Here is a 23,510-nt window from a genome sequence, read left to right on the forward strand (position 1 = left end):
CACACACCCCTCTTTTACCCACTCTCTGACACCAACTGTCACACAGATTCTTCGAAAGGCCTGGCACATCAAAACTTACATGTTTCCAGATGAGTTGCAATGGACTTCATCCAGCTGGACTTACAATTCTTCGAAATATTAAAAGACATCCTCTCCTGTCGTGAGAAGGTTTGTTAGCAAACTGCAAATGGTCGTGCGTTTCCATCTACCACAATGCTTTGCTGGGCGCCGTCGTACATGTGAAATTTTCTTGAGTACGGCGTAAAACACCAATGAAATAAATAAATAAATATTAAAAAGCATTCATGATAATTCATCTTAAAATGTAATAATTGACAAATAAAAATGGAATGGAATCTGTTATTTTTACGCTGTTTTGTGCTTTATTGTAAACAGGAAACAAATTTAAATTGTGATTAAACTAAAGTTGTTTATTCTTTGAGGCGTCAAGAAAACATACGACACGAACAGTACCTTGCCGTTAGCGACATTGAACTTTTTGGTTATTTGTGTTTTGAATCTCCAAAGATACTTACTTTATGTGATGTTCTTTGCTTCGTGAAAACATTTTACATTATTAAGATCTAATCGTGTCATTCAAACTTCCTTTATTGATTAACAAGAAAAACAAAAATGTGAGCACTAACTCATTCTGACGAGGAGGACATGCATGTCCCAAATAGTAAGATGAAATGGGGGTCTGTCCACCGACTATGTCATAATCTTGCTTTGGATGAAAATTGGATGCTGTTCAAACAAACAATTAGGTGTACTAAAAACAAGATACAATTCCAGTATCACAGATCGTAATTCTTGGTGGGATAATCGGGTGTTGCTTCAACTGGAAACCACACCGGTGGTTCTCAAAGCGATGACGTACGAGTACGGGGGCAGTGCAAAGATGGCTGAAAAACCCTTACTGAGCGATTTACAAGAATAGCATCATTACTCCTTCGATGACTTCATCGAACTTTAATAATTACGCATCTGGTCACAAATTTTAAACATTCCTACATCCTACATCTCAGCCGGCCACCAAGATATTTTGAACGCCTGCGCAGAACACGCTCGATGTGAATGTTGCGAATGTTTTCATCAACCGCAGTCCCGCACGAAAATTCAGACACCATATTTGAAACGTGAAATTACATTGGCATCCATGATTGACATTACTGTTTGTTTCATTTTACATTAATAAAATTACAGCTGATAGAATACGGCAAACCTTACGTATTAAATTATATTTGACAATATCTTAAAGCACAATGGAAGGAAAACATCAATCTGAGGAGCATCAGCTCAATTAGGCACACCGCATCCTCCAACGGCCCTATCATCAATAATTTGAAAACCTCATTTCACTTCCGTGGCAACAGCACTGAATTTAATAAACATTTTCTTCCAGCTGTCATTGCACATGCCAATTAAAATATGTGAAATTACGTAACACAGTTCGCTTTTCTACTGATTGTAAAATCACTAACATATTTGCGTGGAAATTGCCGTTAACAGGTATTAAGTAAGTCTTCATGCATATCTTAAAAATAAAATAAATTGAGTCCTGAAGCAATTTTACATAAAAAGGATTCGAAGTCATTGATTTTGCTTTTCTGCAATCTTTGTACATTGTTCTGGAAACAAAACCAGAAGTATAGCTGGGGGCCGGCTGAATACACGAATTGATTGTTTGTTAAGTTATTTTAAATGTTTTGGTGTGAAACATTGAAGTAGCTTAATAACGGAGCCTTTGATCACCAGGAAGGACGAGTAAAACTGGTCAATATAAGACTACTGGACCTTGATCTGTCATTTTTTTATCTTATCAAGCCCCTCATCTCTACTCGTACCTCTACCGAGAAAGCCTCAGACAAGACTACTCGTCTACCTGTACCAACAATGCCTCAGACAACACCTGTCAGTTGTTTATCTTATTATCCCACCTCCTTTCTCTCCTCTATTGTTGCACCTCTACCGCCAAAGCCTCAGGCAACACCTACCAGTTGCTTATTATCTAGGTCTACCTCACCTCTAATCTCACCTCTTTCCTCTACATCTACCGGCAAAGCTTCAGGCAACACTTGTCAAGTGAACTTCGTGCAAGACAACACAGGATACAACTGGCAAGTTACGCACGACCTTTGTGACGTGATGTACATCATATTGCTGGGATGTAAGAATCCACAGTGAACTTCGTGCAACACCACACAAGATAGCGTCACATGCAATATTACTCCCAAGTCACCGAGAGACAGGCTAATCGTGAAAGTTCATGGTATTTTATTTATTTATTTCATTGGCGTTTTACGCCGTACTCACGAATATTTTACTTATACTACGACGGCCACCATTATGGTGGGAGGAAACCAAGTAGAGCCCAGCCAACTGCGCTGCTTACCACCTCGGGGACGAAGGCTCCTGAAAGTTCATGGTAAGAGAATGGCACCTGGTGTATTGAAGATAAATACAAACGAAACTTAACAAAGCTGAAGATTCAAAAATATGGTCTACAGTGCTATTGTAGGCGACAAGAAGTCCATCAAAGCAATTCAACAAAGAATCGTTTTATAGGTCCTCTGTGAAAAAAAAATGTTTCGACTCATAGCGGGAACTCATACCGATAATATTTGCACATTGTGGTTAAACTGAGGATATGTCTTCTAGGAAATGATATAAAAAAATTATTGATAACCGTGTGTTGGCTTCACGGACCATGTGAAATGTTTACCAAAGTCGTCTGAGTACAGACTGTCTGCCTCCTCGCTTAATGATCCATATTAGTAAACAGGCAAATGGACTTACGCTCGAAAACCTTCATTTGTCTGTCTAGTGCACCTTCCGTTATAAAATCTTTGGGTTCTTCCCATTTCTAACATTGCGTTACGATTTTAGAATTTAAATATAAGCGAACTGTTATGAAGGGATATAGGTTAGGAGATCAACAGATATGAGGCATATATTACTGTTTACTCGTTAGGAGTTTTATTGTAACACGAACAGTTTTGTTTTTTTGTTCTTACTTTATGATGTTGCACTATTGAAATCAAGAACAGTGACCAATCCGTAATCACGATATAATTCAGGGACTGGTATTTATGTTAAAAGACAATGTGATGTCGGTTTACAACCAGCCCAGGGTGATACACAAAACTGCATTACGAAGAAAAGTCCTTTTCAGTCCTGGTGACCGGTGTGTTTTAAATCCAAAGTACTGGCAATAATATTAATTCATTCAGGGGTTTATTGGTGATCAATTCCTTTTGCTATCCTACTAACTCTGAGATCTAACATTTACTGAATCTGTCTGGTGAAGCAATGGGACTGTGTTTGTCCAATCATACTACACAAATATTTGTTCTGTTGTCATCGTCTCATTCTATTCTGCACACCATGGCTTATGCCCAGGTTTCTATAGCATCGTTGTTAATATCGATGGACTTCATGGCCAATGTACAATAATACATCGTCCTTTGCCAGCTTTTCCTGATGGAGTAAAAATATCAGTCTAAACGAAAAAATCAATGACCCTATAGCTTGCCATTATGTTCTGATGCAATGCTGGGCTAATTTTAACGTAATTTGAATTAAGACTCAAAGATAACACAGATTCACCAGCTAAGTGCAAACTTTACAGAGCTCACAATATTTATTCATATCGTTTCTCTTAATTGGGTCTCGAACAATAGAGCATGAAGGAATCTGCCGTGATAAAAGTTGGTAATGTTTGATAAAAGCTTTAAAAACGCCAGCGCCTCTAGCAAATAAGAGTTTCGAATTCTTTTCTCGCCCTTCTTGGAGACTGGGATGTCTAAAAAATCCCCATGACTTTCATCTTCACTTTTCTTTCATCCATTCCTTTTCCAGTCAGTCAACAGTTCCTCTTGTAGCCCTCCTCTGTGAGTCAAGAAAACAAAAACCTTCAAGTCAAAAAAAGCGTTTTCTTTTAAGCTTAAAGGGTTTTTCACTACAATAAGAAAGAAGACGCGCTTACATTTCTAGATACCTAGTTGTAGAATCGGAATGTTTCCAGTGTCATCACGTTAAATACCTTTGTTTTACCCGGGCTCAAATTCTCCATGTTCACTTTCTCAAATTCTCAAATTTGGATATTTATTTATTTATTTGATTGTGGTTTAACGCCATATTCTAGAACCTTTTTACTTATACGATGTCTTTCCTCACTGCCCGGATTCCTCTCACCATAATGCTAGCCGTCGTCGTATAAGTGAAATATTCTTGAGTATGGCGTAAAACATCAATCAAATTAATAAATAAATAGACGATGTCGGTAGGCTTTAAATGTGGTGAAAACCTGAGTTCCCGGCGAAAAGCCGCCGATCTTTGGCAAGTAATCGGACGAAATTAACACATGTGAAGTACACAGATATGCACGCCATATTGGTGGCCGGCAAGTGGCTTTCAGCCAACGTAAGGTCTGCGGAAAGAACCAAGAGCATCATAGACAGCTTAACGTCAGTGAGGTCCCCACAAAGAGACAGGGTAAGGGAAAGTACAAATCCCCTGTCCAATACCGGTGTGATAGGGACTGTAAGGTTTTTAACCCCTAGATCAAGGTACGCTACCTTTGCTACGACTGTTGCAGCATGTATGTCAAACAAGTTTGGTTCAGCACAGGCATATCAAAGAGTAAGTCTCTACTGGAGGACTTGTTTTAGGCAAAGATGGGTTTTAACCAAATCTAATAAAATCCAAAAATATTGCATCCCACCGTTTATGTAGCCGCAGGGTTTTTGGCACAACAGCACATTTGGCTTCCCTAGGAGTAAATACTATTACAACAACAGCGATATAAGCCGTGATTTAGTCCACGTGTATCACAAACACGACAGGGAAGGTATACCAATGTACCTCAGTTCCCTAGTGTCGATATCTGTTGTGTTACATTTCTTTACAACGTTTCGTTGTTCAATACTTCAGCGAGTGGGACAAGTAATGCTTAAGAAATGCTTAAGAAATGACGGCCATTTTTTTGTTAATCAGTTAATTTACATATTTGTAATCAGCTTCACCTACATGTATAGAAATGCACAAAAATATGTGCTCTTTGCCACTTTTCTTGTTTCTCAAATAGTAAACGGAGAGCTGACATTTGGAAATCCTTCAGTCAATTCGTCAGAGCTCTATTTTCCACCATAATCGTTGAGGTAATGTCATAGTTTTGTCTATAACCACTGTCCTTCCTCGTTGTTTTCCGCCTCTAAACAGCTTGATTCCAGTACAATGGATGACATCCATAACTTCAATTATAATACACTTGGTATCAGTCAGGCAACAAAATGCCTTTGTTTTTTCCCGTTTCCCTCATCGTTTTCCCGTATCCTGTGAGTTAATCTGAACTCATTTCACACCACCTTTGTTACCAATAGTGATTTAGGAGATCCAATTCTCCTCAAGTGCCTTTGGACAAAAGAGCCATTTTGAACCCAAGTGAGGGGAAATTGTTGTCGTTTAAGATTTATCATAGCCGCCAAGAGGCTGTGGTGAGAAGGTCTGAATGTCGATATGTGGTCAGCGGATCACATAAAGGGCAACATCAAATTGTATATGTTACAGTATAGTTCTAGACCAATGACTTCTAACGAATTCCAACTAAGATCACTGCCTTTTTACGTGATTCTGCTTATGCCATGGTACTTGGGGCGTGTAATTTGCTAATTTTTACACATTTACATGAACAGATAGAATAAAACCCTAACTGACGTAAATTGACAAGAGGCCATATTTCGCCGGGTTAAGTATTCACTGCTCTGTAAGGCGTGGTCTTATTGGATGAACATGGGTAATTTATTTATTTATTTAGTTACTTAGTTAGTTAGTTGTTTATTTATTTATTTATTTATTTGATTGGTGTTTTATGCCTTACTCAAGAATATTTCACTTATACGACTGCGGCCAGCATTATGGTGGAACGAAACGGGCAGGGCCCGGAGGAAACCCAAGACAATCCGCAGGCTGCTCTAGTTTTCACTATACACAAATATCACCACACGCGCACAAGTCAAATGTTCATAGATAACGCGTTAAACCCCGTCCAAAATAAACATAAATCACCTCCGAAAAAATAAACTGGGAGCAGTTAATGCGTTTGCAGATATGGTTAATGGTAGGTCATCATTTTATGGACATTAGCTTCTCAATCCCGTTCTCGTCACACCTTACACCACAGGTAGATGTACATCGCCTGTCACTCATAGCCAAGTGGCAGGATCTTTTGCCTACCGTTATCCATGTTTACCATTGGTTCTTCAAAACAACCCCAAGAGAGGCGTTTCATTCTTTTCTACCAACCGCCTCCCGTCCCCCCGTCCCCCCACTCCCAAACTTGATCAACTTACCGACACGGGATCATTGAACTGTTTTGTAACCATTTTGTGCAGAACCTACCTTTGAGCCAAACTCAACCCATACACTTTTGGGGATGATCCGGATCTGGCTTTGGATCTAGAAAATCTTCAAGCAATTTTTCAGCTTCTTCAAAGCAATTCTTCATATGCTTGTCAGCAATTTCACGGAAAAGGTTATGCTTGTCAGAGTTTAACAAACCTTTATGGACCGACACTAGGACAAGTTCCAATACTTGTGTTGTATTACATTTTGAAATGCGACACAAATGCATAATGATGTAACTTAGTCTGTAGTGAGGGAAATTTAGCTAATTGCGAAGGTTTACGCACCTGAAGTGCCTTCAGATTTTCACGTCCCCTACTGCTCCTACTATAGGAAAGACAATACGAATTTCATTCGCTTCATTAAGCGATACAGTTTCAGCTCGGTATGGGCTAACTGCCAATTCTATCACAGCCGTCCTACTCTGTAGATATTGCCTGGACAGCTTCTAGCCTACACGGACTGCACACATGGTATACACTGTGTATACATGTGCCAAGCGTGTTTCAGAAGGAATATCAGAGAATCAACAGCATGAAATATAACTGTACATGGTCTCTACGCTGGCCACAAAAAACAAACTGTAATGTCCATATTTTCAATTAACCTGTACTTCGGATTAGCCTATCGTCGTGACACATATGCACAAAACAGCCATGCAGGCGGTCAACCCCGAAATATCTAAACATGTGGAAATATACTACTGCGGTATACACTCACAATTTTATGCGTAGGGCTATACACGCAAGATTATTCAAGGGAGGGGTGATACATGTGAGATTATTCACTTTTGAAATTAACAGGGATTTTACCTCTATATCCCAGAATTAAGATAATCATTATATGGTGTGATCCACGTATCTAAACAAACAGAATAGATGGGTTGTTTGTGAGAGTGATTAGCTTCTTGTTATCAGCATGGCATAATTCTAAATGGCGTGACACGGCAACACGTCAGGGCACAGTGAGGAGAAGGATATAGGCCTCTTGACCGATTGCCTTCTTCAAAGTGGTTTAACTTCACTATGCCCAAATCCACATCAAAGTGCATCTTTCGCGCCCGTACGGAAAACGGCAAAGTATACTTCTATAGTTAATGATCCAACATCAGTTCTACATCAAGATACCCATTGTTTCATGGCCAAAATCATTTCTCCAACGAGCTGCCCATTGTTTTATGACCAAAATCATTTCTCCAACAAGTTATTGATTGTTTTATTGCCAAAATCATTTCTCCAACAAGCTGCCCAGTGTTTTATGGCAAATATTACGACTCTTAATACCTTCCTCTTCCAGCGACCGAAGTATATTCAATTTCAGATATTTTAAAGGTTTTTTTTTATTTTTATTAAACCACCGTCTTCAGTTAGTAATGAGGTGAATAACTGCGATTAGCTCATGTATATAGGTATATCTTGGACTTTGATTCTGATTTCACATTTGTTCGTTCCTATCTTTTCGGGACATTTCCGCCATTGTAGTGATCCAAATTTTGTAATTATTTTGGCTATTCTTTATTTTGTAAACCATCATGAACACACATTAATCTTGAGGGATGTACTTGTACTATATCTATAGTATTACAGAGAAGGGAGGAGCGAGAGGATTTCCGCTTCGTCAACACCATACGTCTGTAGAAGCCTCCTGTTTCAATGAAAATTAACTGATTTCACAAAAATTTTGGCCACCTTGTTTATCAATAAGTAAGCTTTTCGGCGGTAGAATATACATGGAATACTTGATTGCATTTCCCACCCCAATCCAATACACAATAACGGGCGCAGTGGATGATCAAGCAGAGGCGCAAATCAGGCCCACATTACAATTTCTGCTAGATTCTGATTGGCTATCTGAAATACTACGCGACGTCTTTGTGAGCAAAGTGGATATCCTCCCCCCCTCCGCCCACCACCAACACACACTTCCGCCCTTATGCATATGACACACAGCCTTCATATCCGTGTATATGACACATATGACTGAGCAGATCGTTCGTTACAAGCCATGTATCGAGCCACTGAAGGAATTAAAGACCATTATCACCTCTGTTTCGCAAGAAGTGGGCAAGTTTGTCAGTTACTTGCCACAAGTCAAGGAGTTTCTCCGTACATAAACTGACCACGGGTTAAACCAATAACCCTCCACAGCTATAGTTTATTTCTTTGGCGAGCCGCCTATATTCAGCTGTCTGTAAAATCATTTATATTCATTACCAAACTTGCCTTTAGCCAGTGACACGTAACAATATAAGCTCTACGCATTGACATGTTGAACGTCCATACTGTCATGAAGGGAATGCAGTTAGAATACTTTTTCCTATTCATAATTCATAAACTCATTCAACTTAGTATCGACACCCAGAACTCGTTGCCTCGGGTGACGTCATAATTATTCCAAAACAAGTTGCATGCTGGACAATGGGCGTGGAGAGTAATTTGTTTCACAAGGGCTACTCCAACAAGCAGTTAGAACAAACTCCACGCAGTAACACAGCCTACACTACAGTCTCACCGAATGGACTACATGGCTTTAATTTAACATCCATCTCTAAATCCACATCGCCATGAGATCATATACTACAAGAGATAAAATAAAATTCATTTATTATTCATTTGCTATTATACTAAAACCTGTAAACCATTTCAAGCATGGCAGTGTCAGTAACAAAGTTTACAGATAAGTCGATAACAGTTTAGGTGACTGGTGTGGCCCTTCGTCAAAACATGTCGAATTCTGTCCAATACCTGGCATGCCACTGTTTTTTTTTAATAATTATGACATCACCCGAGGCAATGGGTTCTTGTCGTCGAAATCGAGCTTATGGGCTTTAACATTATTAATTAGTAAAATTGTTCTAACTTCATTTTCCTTGAAATAGTATAGACTTCCAACATATTCATGTGTAGAGCTTGTGTTGTTACGTGTCACTGCCTAAAGGAAATTTTGGTAGCGAGTATGACTGATTTTACCGAGAGCAGAATATAGCCGATCCTGTAAATGAAATAGGCTATACCTGACAAACTTACTTACTTGAAAACAAGGAGGTGGATTAAACATGCCTGACAGCCACACCTGGCCAGCTAGCGCTTTAAGCGCGTGAGTTGTCGAGGAAACCGGACAAGACCATCGCCAACAATGCAGAGAGCCAGGTCATACATTCCCAAGTCAAGCGTTTCGTCATTTGCAGTTGATTCAACGATTAAACATTGAATTCACACAGAGACAATTGAGATATAAACACTATAAATAATGCTCTCACGGATATGTATTTCTGAAGATAGATGTTAACACATAAACTGGGATATTCCGGATGGGTATGCGCAAGAATTTTCTCTGTTGTTAAACAGTCTGGAAAAAAAGTACGAAATGTCAAGAGTTTTCAAAGCGTTATGAAGAGTTATATCTGCGATACCCTTATCGTAGTTTTATTACATGAAGTATATCAGCATATAGGATGCTTAACAACCACACTGTTGGCCGTGTATCATTTATGTTTATTAATGTTAAATATATCTTGTTCTTTGTATAATATAATTATTTGCGTCCCACGCTATATATTCTTCCAGCCTAAATTTTCGTTACATGCTGGCTTGCCCTTCCGGTCGTACTTATGCATGTCTGTCAGCAAACTGCAGATGGTCGTGTATTTCCCACGGGTTTGGCCCGGTTTCCTCCCACCATAACGTTGGCCGAAGTCGTATGAGTGAAATATTGAGTGCCCCGTAAAATCAAATATATGAAATAAATAAATAGATTTTAGTTACTTTCATATCTAATTTAGTGCTTTTAATCGATTCATCCAACATTTCGTCAAAGATCTAATCCTGTTTTATCTTTATTAATTTAACCGATTCTTCTTTAACCACACACTTATGAACCTTTCTCTTAAGCGATGGCGGCCAGGTTAACACATGTTGGTTACATTTGAATCGATGCCAAAACACATCACTGTTCGTGAACAAGATTTTCACTCCCCATGTTTCTCACGTTCCAACAGAAAGATATTGAAACATAGGATCACCACAAATTAGCCGTCTAATATTTACCATTCAGTTGTCTTACCTCATCTTTTCAGATACAAAAATAAACCTGGAATAACGCCCGGCAGCCTTTGTTGACCCAAATATAGTTCCTAGCCCAGCCATAGTTTTTGGGATACACGCAGCGAATAGGGGACAATTCCTTCCTGGCCGCCACCCACTTGATGGTACCACTGAACTCACAACGTTTGTATTCATGGCCCCGGCTGCTGCACGGCAGCAGCGTGGCTCTACACATGGAAGCGCTCTCTGTAATAAAAGTAAATGGGAGGAATCTCTAGCCAGTAAAAATAAGTGTATGTTGCAAAGAAATGCAGCAAAATATGGGTATAACATTTAATTTCATGCAAATTTATAAAACTCTTACCACTTAATGTTACTATATCTTCTATTATGATAGTTATAATTATTTCATGATAGAGGTATTCTCCAATATGTACAACATCTGTCAATTCCGCACACTAAACCATACTCAAAAAATGCATGTTCAAAATGGTCTACGCCCACCTGACCTTTCTTGTATAGGAATCTCACATATTCCTCCAGAGGTCCATTTTTGAATTAACGAAGAATAACTGAGAACCAACGGAAACGTATTGAGGTCGGATGTGAATATCTCGCCCCGAATGGGGCGATCCGTGTCCTGAGGACGGCAGTAATCGTGGAAAACTATTTGTGCGCGAATGTACCGCTGTCGTGTGGCGATTTCCACGATTTCCACCATCCTTGTGTCGCATTCCGCGAAACGGGCAGCAAACTGTGATCTGGGATCCTGTTTAACTCACTTTGGTGAATGAGAACAGCAAAGACCACGACAATGGCCAACAGAACGGTTGAATTCATCGTATTGGTGTCTTTTGTACTGAAATCAAGGAAACAATATATTGGGTTGTTAATATAAAATACAGTAACAGCTTTCACAATCCAACAGATAAGAACAAATTATTCTTTAAATTAAACCGACGTATGCCACATTCCTTATTTAAATCTCTGGTGTTTTTTGTTTTTTCAGCGAAACATCTTGCACAGGATTTGAACAACATAATACACAGGATTGAACTATATACCACACAGGAATGCACCATATAGTACACAACTGTGGTCCGCGTTACTTTAGGCGGAAAAGGTAGGCCCAGCACGTAGCCTACCCCCTTTAGCACTTGTGAATACTTTTAAGAATTTCAACACGCTTTTCCCAAAACACGAAATAAAATATGTAATTTCTCAAACAAAGATAGCAAATGCCTCTTGCCTGATTGTAGGTCTTATATTATTTACCTGGTACTTTATGTCGGGACAATTACTAGGTCAAAAAAGTATATAGATGCGAAATATATAGCTTCAATTCACGCTGTACATACCCGATTCTGGCTGAGCTTGTACCACAATTTTTACTTTCCTCTCAAAGCCGAATTATATAGTTTCTCCTGTAGTGATCATACTTACAAGCCAGGAACTGTTGTAACTGTTCTTTGTTAATGAACTTAATTCAGCACAGGATAGCTTATATAGGAATGTTGCGTGTGAAGCTTTCAACAATAAGACCTTTTGTCTCTTACGTTGGTCTTCTGACTGCATTCATTCTTTTTATGCTACACTGTTAATTAATTGAGAAATTTTGTCATTGATTATCCTCTTTACCGGACAGCCTTACGTTATCATTGGCTGCTCGTTTGTTTCCGGGTGTGCTGGGCAAAGCCCCTGCATCAGTCTAAGAGCTTCTGTTCTCTTGTTTGTTCTTACAAGAAAATAATTCAGTCAACAATCAACCGATCTGTTCAGCATTAGACATTACACAGATTTAGTGTGTAATAGCAAAATATATTGCAAACAGAACTCCATTTTTGTCATTCCTTTAAAAAAAATTCTGATTATTGAAGGTATAAAGCAAATACCATCTGTGAGATACATGTATGCGTAATAGATAAGACTTGGGTAAAAACAAAGGACAGGAAGAATAGTGTGACGTTACTCTGAAGGTATCTCCCACAACTTAAACAAGACGAAAAAGTAATATAGGCTCAAAATTAGAGGTGCATTCCCTAACACACAAATGCTGAATTGTTCTTGCGATCTTTTATTTATTTATTTTATGTTATTTATTTTATTTATTTTTTTATTTATTTACTTGATCGTTGTTTTACGTCATACTCCAGAATTTTTCACCTCTACGATGGCGGTCTGTTTTATGGGAGGAGTAATCCGGAGTGCCCACGGTAAACCAGAGTGACCGGGGTAAACCGAAGTGGCCGGGGTAAACCGGAGAGGCTGGGGGTAAACTGGGATGGCTGGGGGTAAATCGGGCTGGCAGAAGCCGAAAGGGCTGGGAGAATCGGAGTGGGTGGGGAAAACAGAAGTGAATGGGGGAAACCGGAGTGACCGGGGTAAACCGGAGTGGCCGGGGTAAACCGGAGAGGCTGGGGGTAAACTGGGATGGCTGGGGGGAAACCGGGCTGGCAGAAGCCGAAAGGGCTGGGAGAATCGGGGTGGGTGGGGAAAACAGAAGTGAATGGGGGAAACCGGAGTGACCGGGGTAAACCGGAGTGGCCGGGGTAAACCAGGGTGGCTGCGGGAAGCCGGAGGGCCTGGGAGAAACTGAGTGGATGGGGAAACCGAAGTGGATGGGGGAAGCCGGACGGGCTGGGGAAACCGGAGTGACCGGGGGAAACGGAATGGTTGGGGAAAACCGGTGTGGGTGGGGGGAAACCCGGTCGGCCGGGGTAAACATACGACATTTGGCAAGCTACTGACAAAATCTCATACAGATATGCATACCATGGGGAAGACAAGTAGGCTTAATTTTCAACGAACGTAGGACTGCGAAAGCAGACGCATAAGCTGTATTACGAAAATACCGGAAATACACATTTTTTCAATTCTTTATATATTTCCGTTTAATTTATTTATTTGCATAATTGGTGAATTGTGTCTCCCAGTACTGTTTCCTTTTCATTTACATTGATATCATTTATACGACATCAGTCAGACAAAACAAAGAGGACACCACAGTACATCACCCGGAAACCTGATAGACGTAATGACACAATCCCGCAGTCGAGTTGGCGGCAGGTGGATTGGAGCACGGGACTTCATTGATGATGAAGAGCTAATGGAAGTGTAGGAAAAGCCATCAGACGCACTGTAAGCAAGCAACATTTTTTCTAACTATATACCTTTTTATCCCATAATTTGCTTGTGTCAGTAATATAACAACGGTGACGTAAATTTTCAACATGTAAATAAACTGCAGTTTTGATTGATCACCTGAACTTTCAGTGACAAGTTCATCCAATGAAAAAGTACAAATGCATAACGGACTACATCTATTGTTCGTTGCCGTGAAAAAAAACCCAGGCGAGAGATCAGATACTACACTGAGACACCGGTTTCCATCGGTTTCTTGGTACCAAGCGGTTCTCTTTCTTGCCCATTGGATAAGCATAAGAGTTATCTTTATGAAATGTGAAAAATAGCAAAGGTGTTTTTGGTGAAAAGGAAATGAAGCGCTTGACAGTGTATGCCTAAAACAACATAGATCTACTCACAAACACGAGTTCTACCGTCAACAACAGCAGCATACCTCGGTGTCAGATTTTTGAGAAAATAAACACCTACAAAGTTACCTTACTACTTTGCAGAGCACCAAAAGAGTAGTCTCGTGTGCGTAAACTTGTCTGCAACTGATGTACCTCAAGATTATTCTTAGATCTAGTCCACTCGATTTGCCACATCGAACACGATAATTGGTTCCTCTGTGACTTTTAGATTCAACATCACGTCTACCATCACGCGGAAAGTCCAAAACAAAACCAAAATCCAGCGCTTTGGAACATCAGAGGCAATGCTTTGTTGCATTGTCTAAGTTCAAAGATGGTTAGCAAGACCAGCAAATAAGTTTTGAGGTGAATTGCTCGCGTTAAAAGCCTAAATTTGAATATTTCGTTCAGTACTATTTTCGAAATCACCGCTCCTCGCACCCTGCAAGTCATCACGTGACGTGAGTTGTCATAGACATACGACCTAAATTCAGGTCACAGTTTTGGTGCAAATGTTTCGATAAATGAGCTGTTATGAATGCCAATATTTCCGAAAAAATCAAATCTCGTCATCTTAGCGTACACTAATGGATTGTGATCTGTTTTCTGATCACAGAAATCACAGATTTCCTCAAGGTTTTCCAGAACTTTATTTAGTGAAATGGGTGGTTCTATTTCAACTGTTTCACATATATCGATATCAGTAAGCATATCATTTACATACTTGTCAAAACAAACAGACGGTATTAACCACTTAAAACTGTTCAACATAAACTATGGGATAAATAGGATATGCAGTTCGTGACGCATTATATCAAATTTATTGAACTCGTGATGTAAGTTTCATTTGTTCCTTACCAAAGGCTCAGAACAAATAAAAATTACACCACTCGTTTAATAAAATAAATACAATACGTCACTCATTGTATATCCTATTACAAAACAGTTATGGCAGGCACACATTCTCAAATTTGGTCTCTATAGTTGGCTCACACCAAGGCCATCAAGAACATTTCACTTATGCGACGGCGGCCAGAATTATGATGGGAGGAAACCCGATCTAAGGGTAAAAGAATGGAATGGTGGTTCCTGTACGTATGCGCACTCGGGGACTTAAGTATCTAGCAGTGGATTCTCTATGACCGACATTCCATAAATAAAAGAGGCAGCAGTCTTGATAGTTGGAGATAAATGACCCCATTTCACCAAGTCATTGACATAGCCAGATGTTTACCTAAAACGTGTTACAGCTAAATGAATGACACGACGGCTCCAGTATGTGTACTGTGGGCCTTACGTATCAGTCAGTGTACAATATTTCATAAATGTAAGAAGCAAATCGTATATTTTATTGAAAAATTAACATTTATTTTCATGACATAAAGTACAGGTATATCACCAGGAGGCTTGCTATAAAACATTTGAGACAGGACACTCATTTGAGAAACTTCTTGTTTTAATGTCTTTTAATAAATCTGTCAAGTGGAAATAATCTAGATGATATCTTTATATTTTTTAGCTTACTATAATTAGATCATTTTATAAATGGGAAAATAAATATAGGAAGTTTAGCTATAAGCGATGTATACGTGTATAAAATGTTAACGGCTGGAACAAGACTATATATGACAATTGTGACCCATTTTGAATAGTATCTTTCACACTCCACAGATACTCAGACACGCAGATAAGCAGACACACATGCATACACACGCACACTACACGAACTCTCGTCCTCAAATAGCACACTAATATTCACATATGTGTCAGCAAACACTCTCCTTCCAAACAATGCACTAATGCCGACTTTCACATTTCACCTCACACACATTCAACAATTTCTTTTATTCCAACAGCACACAAAATACACTCATTCTTTGATTTATACACCCAAACACTCATGCATTCATTTTCACACTCATAGTCATACACACGAACGGTCTTCCTCAAGTAGCACACACTTTATTCAATTCCGCAAACACACATTCACGCACACACACACACCATTTGGCGATACTCTGGCTGCTGTCCACCAGTACAATCAGGGATGGGAGCATTTGGTGATACTCTGGCTGCTGTCCACCAGTACAATGAGAGATGGGAGCATTTGGTGATACTCTGGCTGCTGTCCACCAGTACAATCAGGGATGGGAGCATTTGGAAACACACTGGCTGCTGTCCACCAGTACGATGAGAGATGAGAGCATTTGTTGATACTCTGGCTGCTGTCCACCAGTACGATAAGAGATGGGAGCATTTAGTGATTCTCTGGCTGCTGTCCACCAGTACAATGAGAGATAAGAGCATTTGGTGATACTCTGGCTGCTGTCCACCAGTACAATGAGAGATGGGAGCATTTGGTGATACTCTGGCTGCTGTCCACCAGTACAATGAGAGATGGGAGCATTTGGTGATTCTCTGGCTGCTGTCCACCAGTACAATGAGAGATAGGAGCATTTGGTGATACTCTGGCTGCTGTCCACCAGTACAATCAGGGATGGGAGCATTTGGTGATACTCTGGCTGCTGTCCACCAGTACAATGAGAGATGGGAGCATTTGGTGATACTCTGGCTGCTGTCCACCAGTACAATCAGGGATGGGAGCATTTGGAAACACACTGGCTGCTGTCCACCAATACGATGAGAGATGGAGCATTTGGTGATACTCTGGCTGCTGTCCACCAGTACAATGAGAGATGGGAGCATTTGGTGATACTCTGGCTGCTGTCCACCAGTACAATGAGAGATAAGAGCATTTGGTGATACTCTGGCTGCTGTCCACCAGTACAATCAGGGATGGGAGCATTTGGTGATACTCTGGCTGCTGTCCACCAGTACGATGAGAGATGGGAGCATTTGGTGATACTCTGGCTGCTGTCCACCAGTACAATCAGGGATGGGAGCATTTGGAAACACACTGGCTGCTGTCCACCAGTACGATGAGAGATGAGAGCATTTGTTGATACTCTGGCTGCTGTCCACCAGTACAATGAGAGATCGGAGCATTTGGTGATTCTCTGGCTGCTGTCCACCAGTACAATGAGAGATGGGAGCATTTGGTGATACTCTGGCTGCTGTCCACCAGTACAATGAGAGATGGGAGCATTTGGTGATTCTCTGGCTGCTGTCCACCAGTACGATGAGAGATGAGAGCATTTGTTGATACTCTGGCTGCTGTCCACCAGTACGATAAGAGATGGGAGCATTTGGTGATTCTCTGGCTGCTGTCCACCAGTACAATGAGAGATAAGAGCATTTGGTGATACTCTGGCTGCTGTCCACCAGTACAATCAGGGATGGGAGCATTTGGAAACACACTGGCTGCTGTCCACCAATACGATGCGAGATAGGAGCATTTGGTGATACTCTGGCTGCTGTCCACCAGTACAATGAGAGATGGGAGCATTTGGTGATACTCTGGCTGCTGTCCACCAGTACAATCAGGGATGGGAGCATTTGGTGATACTCTGGCTGCTGTCCACCAGTACGATGAGAGATGAGAGCATTTGGTGATACTCTGGCTGCTGTCCACCAGTACAATGAGAGATGGGAGCATTTGGCGATACTCTGGCTGCTGTCCACCAGTACAATGAGAGATAGGAGCATTTGGTGATACTCTGGCTGCTGTCCACCAGTACAATGAGAGATAGGAGCATTTGGCAATACTCTGGCTGCTGTCCACCAGTACAATGAGAGATGGGAGCATTTGGCGATACCCTGGCTGCTGTCCACCAGTACAATGGGACAATGAGAGATGGGAGCATTTGTACTGCAATTCTCACACCCACAGACTCTTCCCTTACATTCACAACCTTGAATTAACAGACATCATCATACACTAAAGATACACACGCATACACACGCATACACACAATTCATATGCATTCACCGCCTTGCGCATCAGATATACATAGGAAAGCCCGCCCCGAGCACACGTACACACGCACACACGCACACTTCACACTCACTTTCACACTATGGTCACTGTTTTAATTTATTTCGTCTTCTGTGGAAAGCAGCAAAATAGTTTCTTGATTGCTGCTCTCAGTTTCTTCTTCAGAGAAGTCTTGTGTTCAGTTTCTGTTAAAAGTAAACAAATAGATATTTAGTTTTAGTACACTCCAGTCAAACGTACATATACATAAAGACGCACATCTGCCCCTGAGACTAAGTAATTCCTGTTTTAACTATTTGCTACACTGTACAAGGGTACCAGCTGGCATGTAAACCGATCAAAGAAAACTTACCACCGGTTGTCTTTTTGTCGGTGATGTCATTTTCGTCCTTCCCAGATATCCCTGTACTGGCGATGTTGTCCTGCAGATTTACAATGTACATTAGGTATTTCTTGGTGAAATAATGAACCACAAAGATATTAGCACTTAACAATGAGTTCACTTCAGCTTTACAATAGTTTCCCTCGGATCGTGAAATCATCAATTCGATTTGGACACTTGGCCTGTTTACATAGCATATAATCATGGTGAAATCTTGGTAATCCATTCATTATTTTTTCGACAGCATTCGTCCTACCAATTGGTGGCAGCTCACCTGCAGGAATCGAACCTTTAGCTGAGCTGAATCCATGTTTTTTGTTCCTGAAGATAGTTGCTTCACAGGCAGGCGAAATTCACCCAAGGCTTGATTGTAGATAGTCCTTAATAAGGCGTCACAACAGTCGACTGAAAGCAGAAAGATTCAAACATTATTACATGCTGATTTGAACCTTGGTGGCATTATCAGTCACAGATACTTTAGCTTTAGTTATTTTCTCTGTCACATATTGTAGTTTGTTTCTTAAATGGCAGATTTTATTGAAAGAAGGGTGGGAGAGAAATACCTGACCAACGGTACTTGAGACAAAAATCCCAACTGCCAGACAAATCTAAAAGCTATCATAACCCGACCTAACTACCCCCACCCCATACCCCCCTCCACACCTCACCATCTAGCGTACCTTCCAGACTGGTGTGGGTGCGGAAATGTGTGGGAGCGGCCAATTCCTGCAGAAGATATTCCTTATCTCGTTTAACACAGATGTCGGTTGTCACCAAGCACTTCTTGTCTCTCTACAAGAGCAATCATGCCTCAATAAAACATTTCATTCTCATTTAATGACACAGCAAACAAATGATTTTGGAGCAAGGAGGTGTTTTGGTCAAAACTTAACCTGTTTGCTTTACTCTTAAACCTCACCAATTTCATAATAAGTCAGGTATATGTGTACCGCTAACCCCGAGTCATAACCCACAAACGAATACATGACTAAGGGAATTGACTACCTGTAAGCCATCGATACGGTCCATGTCCATCCTCGATATTAGCCCTCTGGCATGAGATCTAATGCAAGGTTCTCCTACAACGTCAAAAAAAAGACAATGGTAACGTCTTTATCCTTTAATAGGGTAAATGTTGAAATAATCTAACCCAATGTATGCATAAGAGAAAACTAAGATCTCTAAACCATTATGGCAAGCTGCTTCTATAACACTCAACAGAGCTTGTTCGTCGAATAACAGGTATAGCAAGAAAAAGATCTATTTAGATGCTTAAGTTTACAGATAGGGAAATGTATGCTATGTAATATTTGGCGAATTACATAAGAAATCTTACCCTACATTGTGAACGCCATTTATCACGCAGAGCTACGTGTAACATTATGTCACATTATGTTTAAATATACACAACATACCATACAATGTAAAATGAAGCAATAGACAACACTGTGTTACATGGAACATTGTGAAACAATGTTATACATGAAGCAACAGTGGAACATTGGAATCTACAGAAGTGTCAGATTTACTTTCTGTTTAAAAAATTCACTTACTTTCGGGATGTTTTAAAGTCTTCGACCATTCCTCTGTATAACCTGGACCATTGGTCTCTGTACCGCTTTGGGTCTGTTCCAAATACTGAAATGATCATCAGTATGGTAAACACTATTGGTCACCATATCAAGAGGGCCTCATTATCCAGATGTTAAATATTCATTGGATTACATTATTATTATTATAGTCTGACATTCATAGTTTAGCAAAAATAAAATGCATTCAAATGTTAATATGTGCCTTACGAACCATGCTGACTGGATTCTAATGCCGTCACAAATTTATTCTCATAAACATTTGTGTACAGCAATATCGATACGGGCCATATAATGTACACGTCAGAACGCAGAGGCGTGGCTCTCCGCGCTTAATTGTCAGAAAGTAAAATATAAAACTAAAGAAAACAAATAATTACTTTATCAAGAATATTTTTTCAAAGTTGTGTCTGCATAATGATCATTCATTATTCCAAGTTAAAAAGGTTCAAAAGAAGGAAATAATAAAAACGTTGATCAAACCTATATGTGTAAACGTTGTATAGGGAAACCTATTTACCTTTGGTGTGGATACTGGGAAATTGAGCGGTTTTTGGAGAAAAAAAGTCGCCCAGAAGCCTAAAAAGATTAATATACAGTTTAAACATAGATTGCTTAATTTTAATTCTCGTTACATGAAGTTTTAGAGTTAAATTTTGTCACATGTGAGTGTCTGTCACATGAAGAAACTATTGTCGATACGTCTTTATTTTTGTTCTAATTAACTCCTTGTTAGTGGATTGAAAAAAAAAACATTACATTGGATTATTATATACCTTTGTTTTTCTTTGCTTTGTATTTCTCTGCTAGGTCAAAACTATAGAAAATCTCCTTGACCCAGAAGTTGTCCAGATTAGCCTGAAATCAGATAAACCAATGATATACAGATTCATCTCATCTATGACAAAACGTTTTAAAGTCCGTTATAACGGATCTACAATGATTTACATCATCTGATATATTTCATTGATTTATTTATTTATTTCATTGTTGTTTTACGCCGTACTCAAGAATATTTCACTTATACGATGGCGGCCAGCATTATGGTGGGTGGAAATCGGGCAGAGCCCGGGGGAAACCCACGACCATCCGCAGGATGCAGACAGACCTTCCCACGTACGGCCGGAGAGGAAGACAGCATGAGCTGGACTTGAACTCACAGCGACCGCATTGGTGAGAGACTGCTAAGTCATCACGCTGCGCTAGCGCGCTAACCAACTAAGCCATGGAGGCCCTATTTCATTGAGTCGAGGCACTCTAAAGAGAAGTTAAATAGAGTTGAAGTGCACCACCTGCGCTGTACTTACCCGCTCTGCAATGCTTTTGTCGCCTTCAGGGAAGAAGCTGATCGGCAGAATGCCACGTGGAGAGAACACGCGGCCCTCAATGTGTGCGGGAAATACGTCCCCCTTCACGGTAACCCCGGCCAGACTGGCCAGCTCCTCGATGGTGATGTACCTTCTGTAGGGTAGATGTTTTTCTACGGACAGGAGCTGCGGACAGATGGACACCACCATTCATTTATGCCAGTAGAGAAAGAACTGCGGACAGAAATATTACGAAGATAGAAGGTTATTGGTAAGTTGCTCATGTGAATGGACTACATCTATATATATGTCTAAAAACAGATACTTATTTCATAAGCGCTTAACACCGTAATCAAGACAGCATTTGCATTCACATACCTTGTCTGGGATAGCCATGTTCCCCTGCTCAAATCTATCACTTTCAATTCCACTTTTCTCACCATACGCTAAAATCATAGACGAAAAAATACTTGAACATTTACATATAAAAAAAAACAAACGAATAGCCCAACCTGTTCAACCCATTCTCTCCAAACGCACAGAAATTTTTGACACAAGTTCTGCTCTCCTACATGTATACATGATGTATATTGAAAATATTTTTATATAGTGGCTATTTACGCCCACCTTTTGGTATATAGTCTTTGCATAATAATATTCTAAATAAAGATGTCATGGGGTGTCCACTAAATATATTTGAATGTAAATTTGTTGTTTTTATCCAAACACATGCATTTAATCTGAATTATAATAATATATATGAATATAATAAAATTATGAATAAATATGATCAAAGTCCAGGTTAAACACATTTGTTGGCTGAAAAGACCAAATTCTAGTGCAAATATATCTGTTAAACATGTGTTACATCCTTATTTATAACATTATTACCCAGACAATATGTACCAACAGGGAGTCCCAAATACCCACCATACAAAATTTGTTCGAGTGTCTTTTTCTCTTAAGGATAATGAAGACCACATTTACAACTAACTTTTTTCACTCTTTCATCTCAACTTTATGTAATTCTTATGTTGTTTACCAACAGAAAGTATTGATTTAGAAAGATCTCACCGTGAATTAAGATTAAGTTGTATATTTCAAAAAACAGTGACTTTAAACAAGTAATTCATGGTTTCTATAATATAATCAAGAGGTTAACCCAAACGCATAGGTTTGTCATTTACTTCTGCAAATGACAGGAACATTTTACTAAACAATGAATAAATGTATTCAAACTGACGTTAGACTTACTGCCAACATTTCTGATGAAACCATCAAATTGGATATTCATATTTTTAAACATCCTGCCTGAAAATGAAACAGATTACGCTGATTAGTTATAGCTAAAGGTACATTACTGTGTCAACATCTTTAATTATATGTCACAACAGCTACAATGAGATATGAGATATCTCATATCTCGGCACATGTCTATCCACAACATGTATATACAATATATTTACTCACACCTTTGCTATACCAGCGAAGCCTGAACTTACCAACTATGCGAATTCTGTGCACAATTCTTTTCACCCAGCTGCGGTAACCATCTCCAACAAACGTATTGCTGCTACATAATGTTTACGTCATAATAGACATGACGTCATCAGGAATTTCGGACCAACAGAATAAATGACGTCATAACGTTTATATCCCGCTGTATGCTTTTGGCTAATACTGAATGTATGTAAAGTCTTTAAATATATCAGTCCATAATTTAGCGTACCGAAAGTGTACCTCCCCCATCGACATTCAGATATATCCATACATTCATGTCAATATAGCGGTTAATACCTTACTTTTGATTCCTCATAATACACTATCCTCTTATCCATTTATACCCATAAACCCTGGCAGAGCCCTACGTCTATGCAATGTATTTTTACATTCATGCATTTACATTTCCGACCAAACACTACCATTCCATCCCTTCCCACCATCTTCAGATCGGCCTACACGTCATTTAGTTTATCAGACATCCATCGCACTCCACAAATTTGGTAAAGTCTTATATCTCATCAAAAACTGACTTACCCACAAGCACGTCTTCATGTAAAGAACGTCGTCAGAACGTTTGGCTTTGTAACCAAGCAAAAGCGATGACGCTCACGTCATAGTGTGTTGACGTTGATGTCATTAAGTATTGACGTCATGATTCATAGAATATCTTAAAAGGCAGAAATTCATGAACTACCCCCTTTACCGGTTTCCTGTTTCAATAAAACTTAAAAGTAAAACTTTCATTATCTTGTTAATAATAATTAAGCTCGAAAATACAAATTATTATTTATAACCAATCGGAAAGGAGTGGTTATTTTGTACGGCCTGTAAGATTCCGTCGAGTTAAATATGG

General features: G+C 39.7%; 1 protein-coding gene across 1 annotated transcript; it reads right to left on the bottom strand.

Moving 5' to 3' along the window:
• Positions 1 to 17,429: 17,429 nt before the first annotated feature.
• On the bottom strand, positions 17,430 to 23,209 carry LOC135461851 (uncharacterized). Its single transcript, XM_064739108.1, has 12 exons — positions 23,192 to 23,209; positions 22,409 to 22,465; positions 21,533 to 21,600; positions 21,155 to 21,340; positions 20,624 to 20,705; positions 20,368 to 20,426; positions 19,812 to 19,896; positions 19,264 to 19,337; positions 18,939 to 19,050; positions 18,533 to 18,663; positions 18,229 to 18,298; positions 17,430 to 18,061 (listed from the first exon to the last, which is right to left on the bottom strand). Exons 2-12 carry the CDS (start codon positions 22,458 to 22,460, stop codon positions 17,976 to 17,978), a joined length of 1,005 nt encoding a protein of 334 aa, XP_064595178.1. The 5' UTR covers positions 22,461 to 22,465; positions 23,192 to 23,209; the 3' UTR covers positions 17,430 to 17,975.
• Between the last annotated feature and the right edge of the window lie 301 nt (positions 23,210 to 23,510).

This window comes from Liolophura sinensis, chromosome 1, assembly GCF_032854445.1.
Source record: "Liolophura sinensis isolate JHLJ2023 chromosome 1, CUHK_Ljap_v2, whole genome shotgun sequence".
Lineage (NCBI taxonomy): Eukaryota > Metazoa > Mollusca > Polyplacophora > Chitonida > Chitonidae > Liolophura > Liolophura sinensis.

What these genes read in the sequence shown, in the direction of transcription:
- LOC135461851 (XM_064739108.1), bottom strand. Translation starts at nt 22,460, where the DNA reads ATGTTTAAAAATATGAATATCCAATTTGATGGTTTCATCAGAAATGTT. An exon ending in CAAAGCAAAGAAAAACAAAG is followed by an intron (nt 20,427 to 20,623) that starts GTATATAATAAT and finishes TAATCTTTTTAG; the next exon opens with GCTTCTGGGCGACTTTTTTT. An exon ending in TCCCAGTATCCACACCAAAG is followed by an intron (nt 19,897 to 20,367) that starts GTAAATAGGTTT and finishes TGATCATTTCAG; the next exon opens with TATTTGGAACAGACCCAAAG.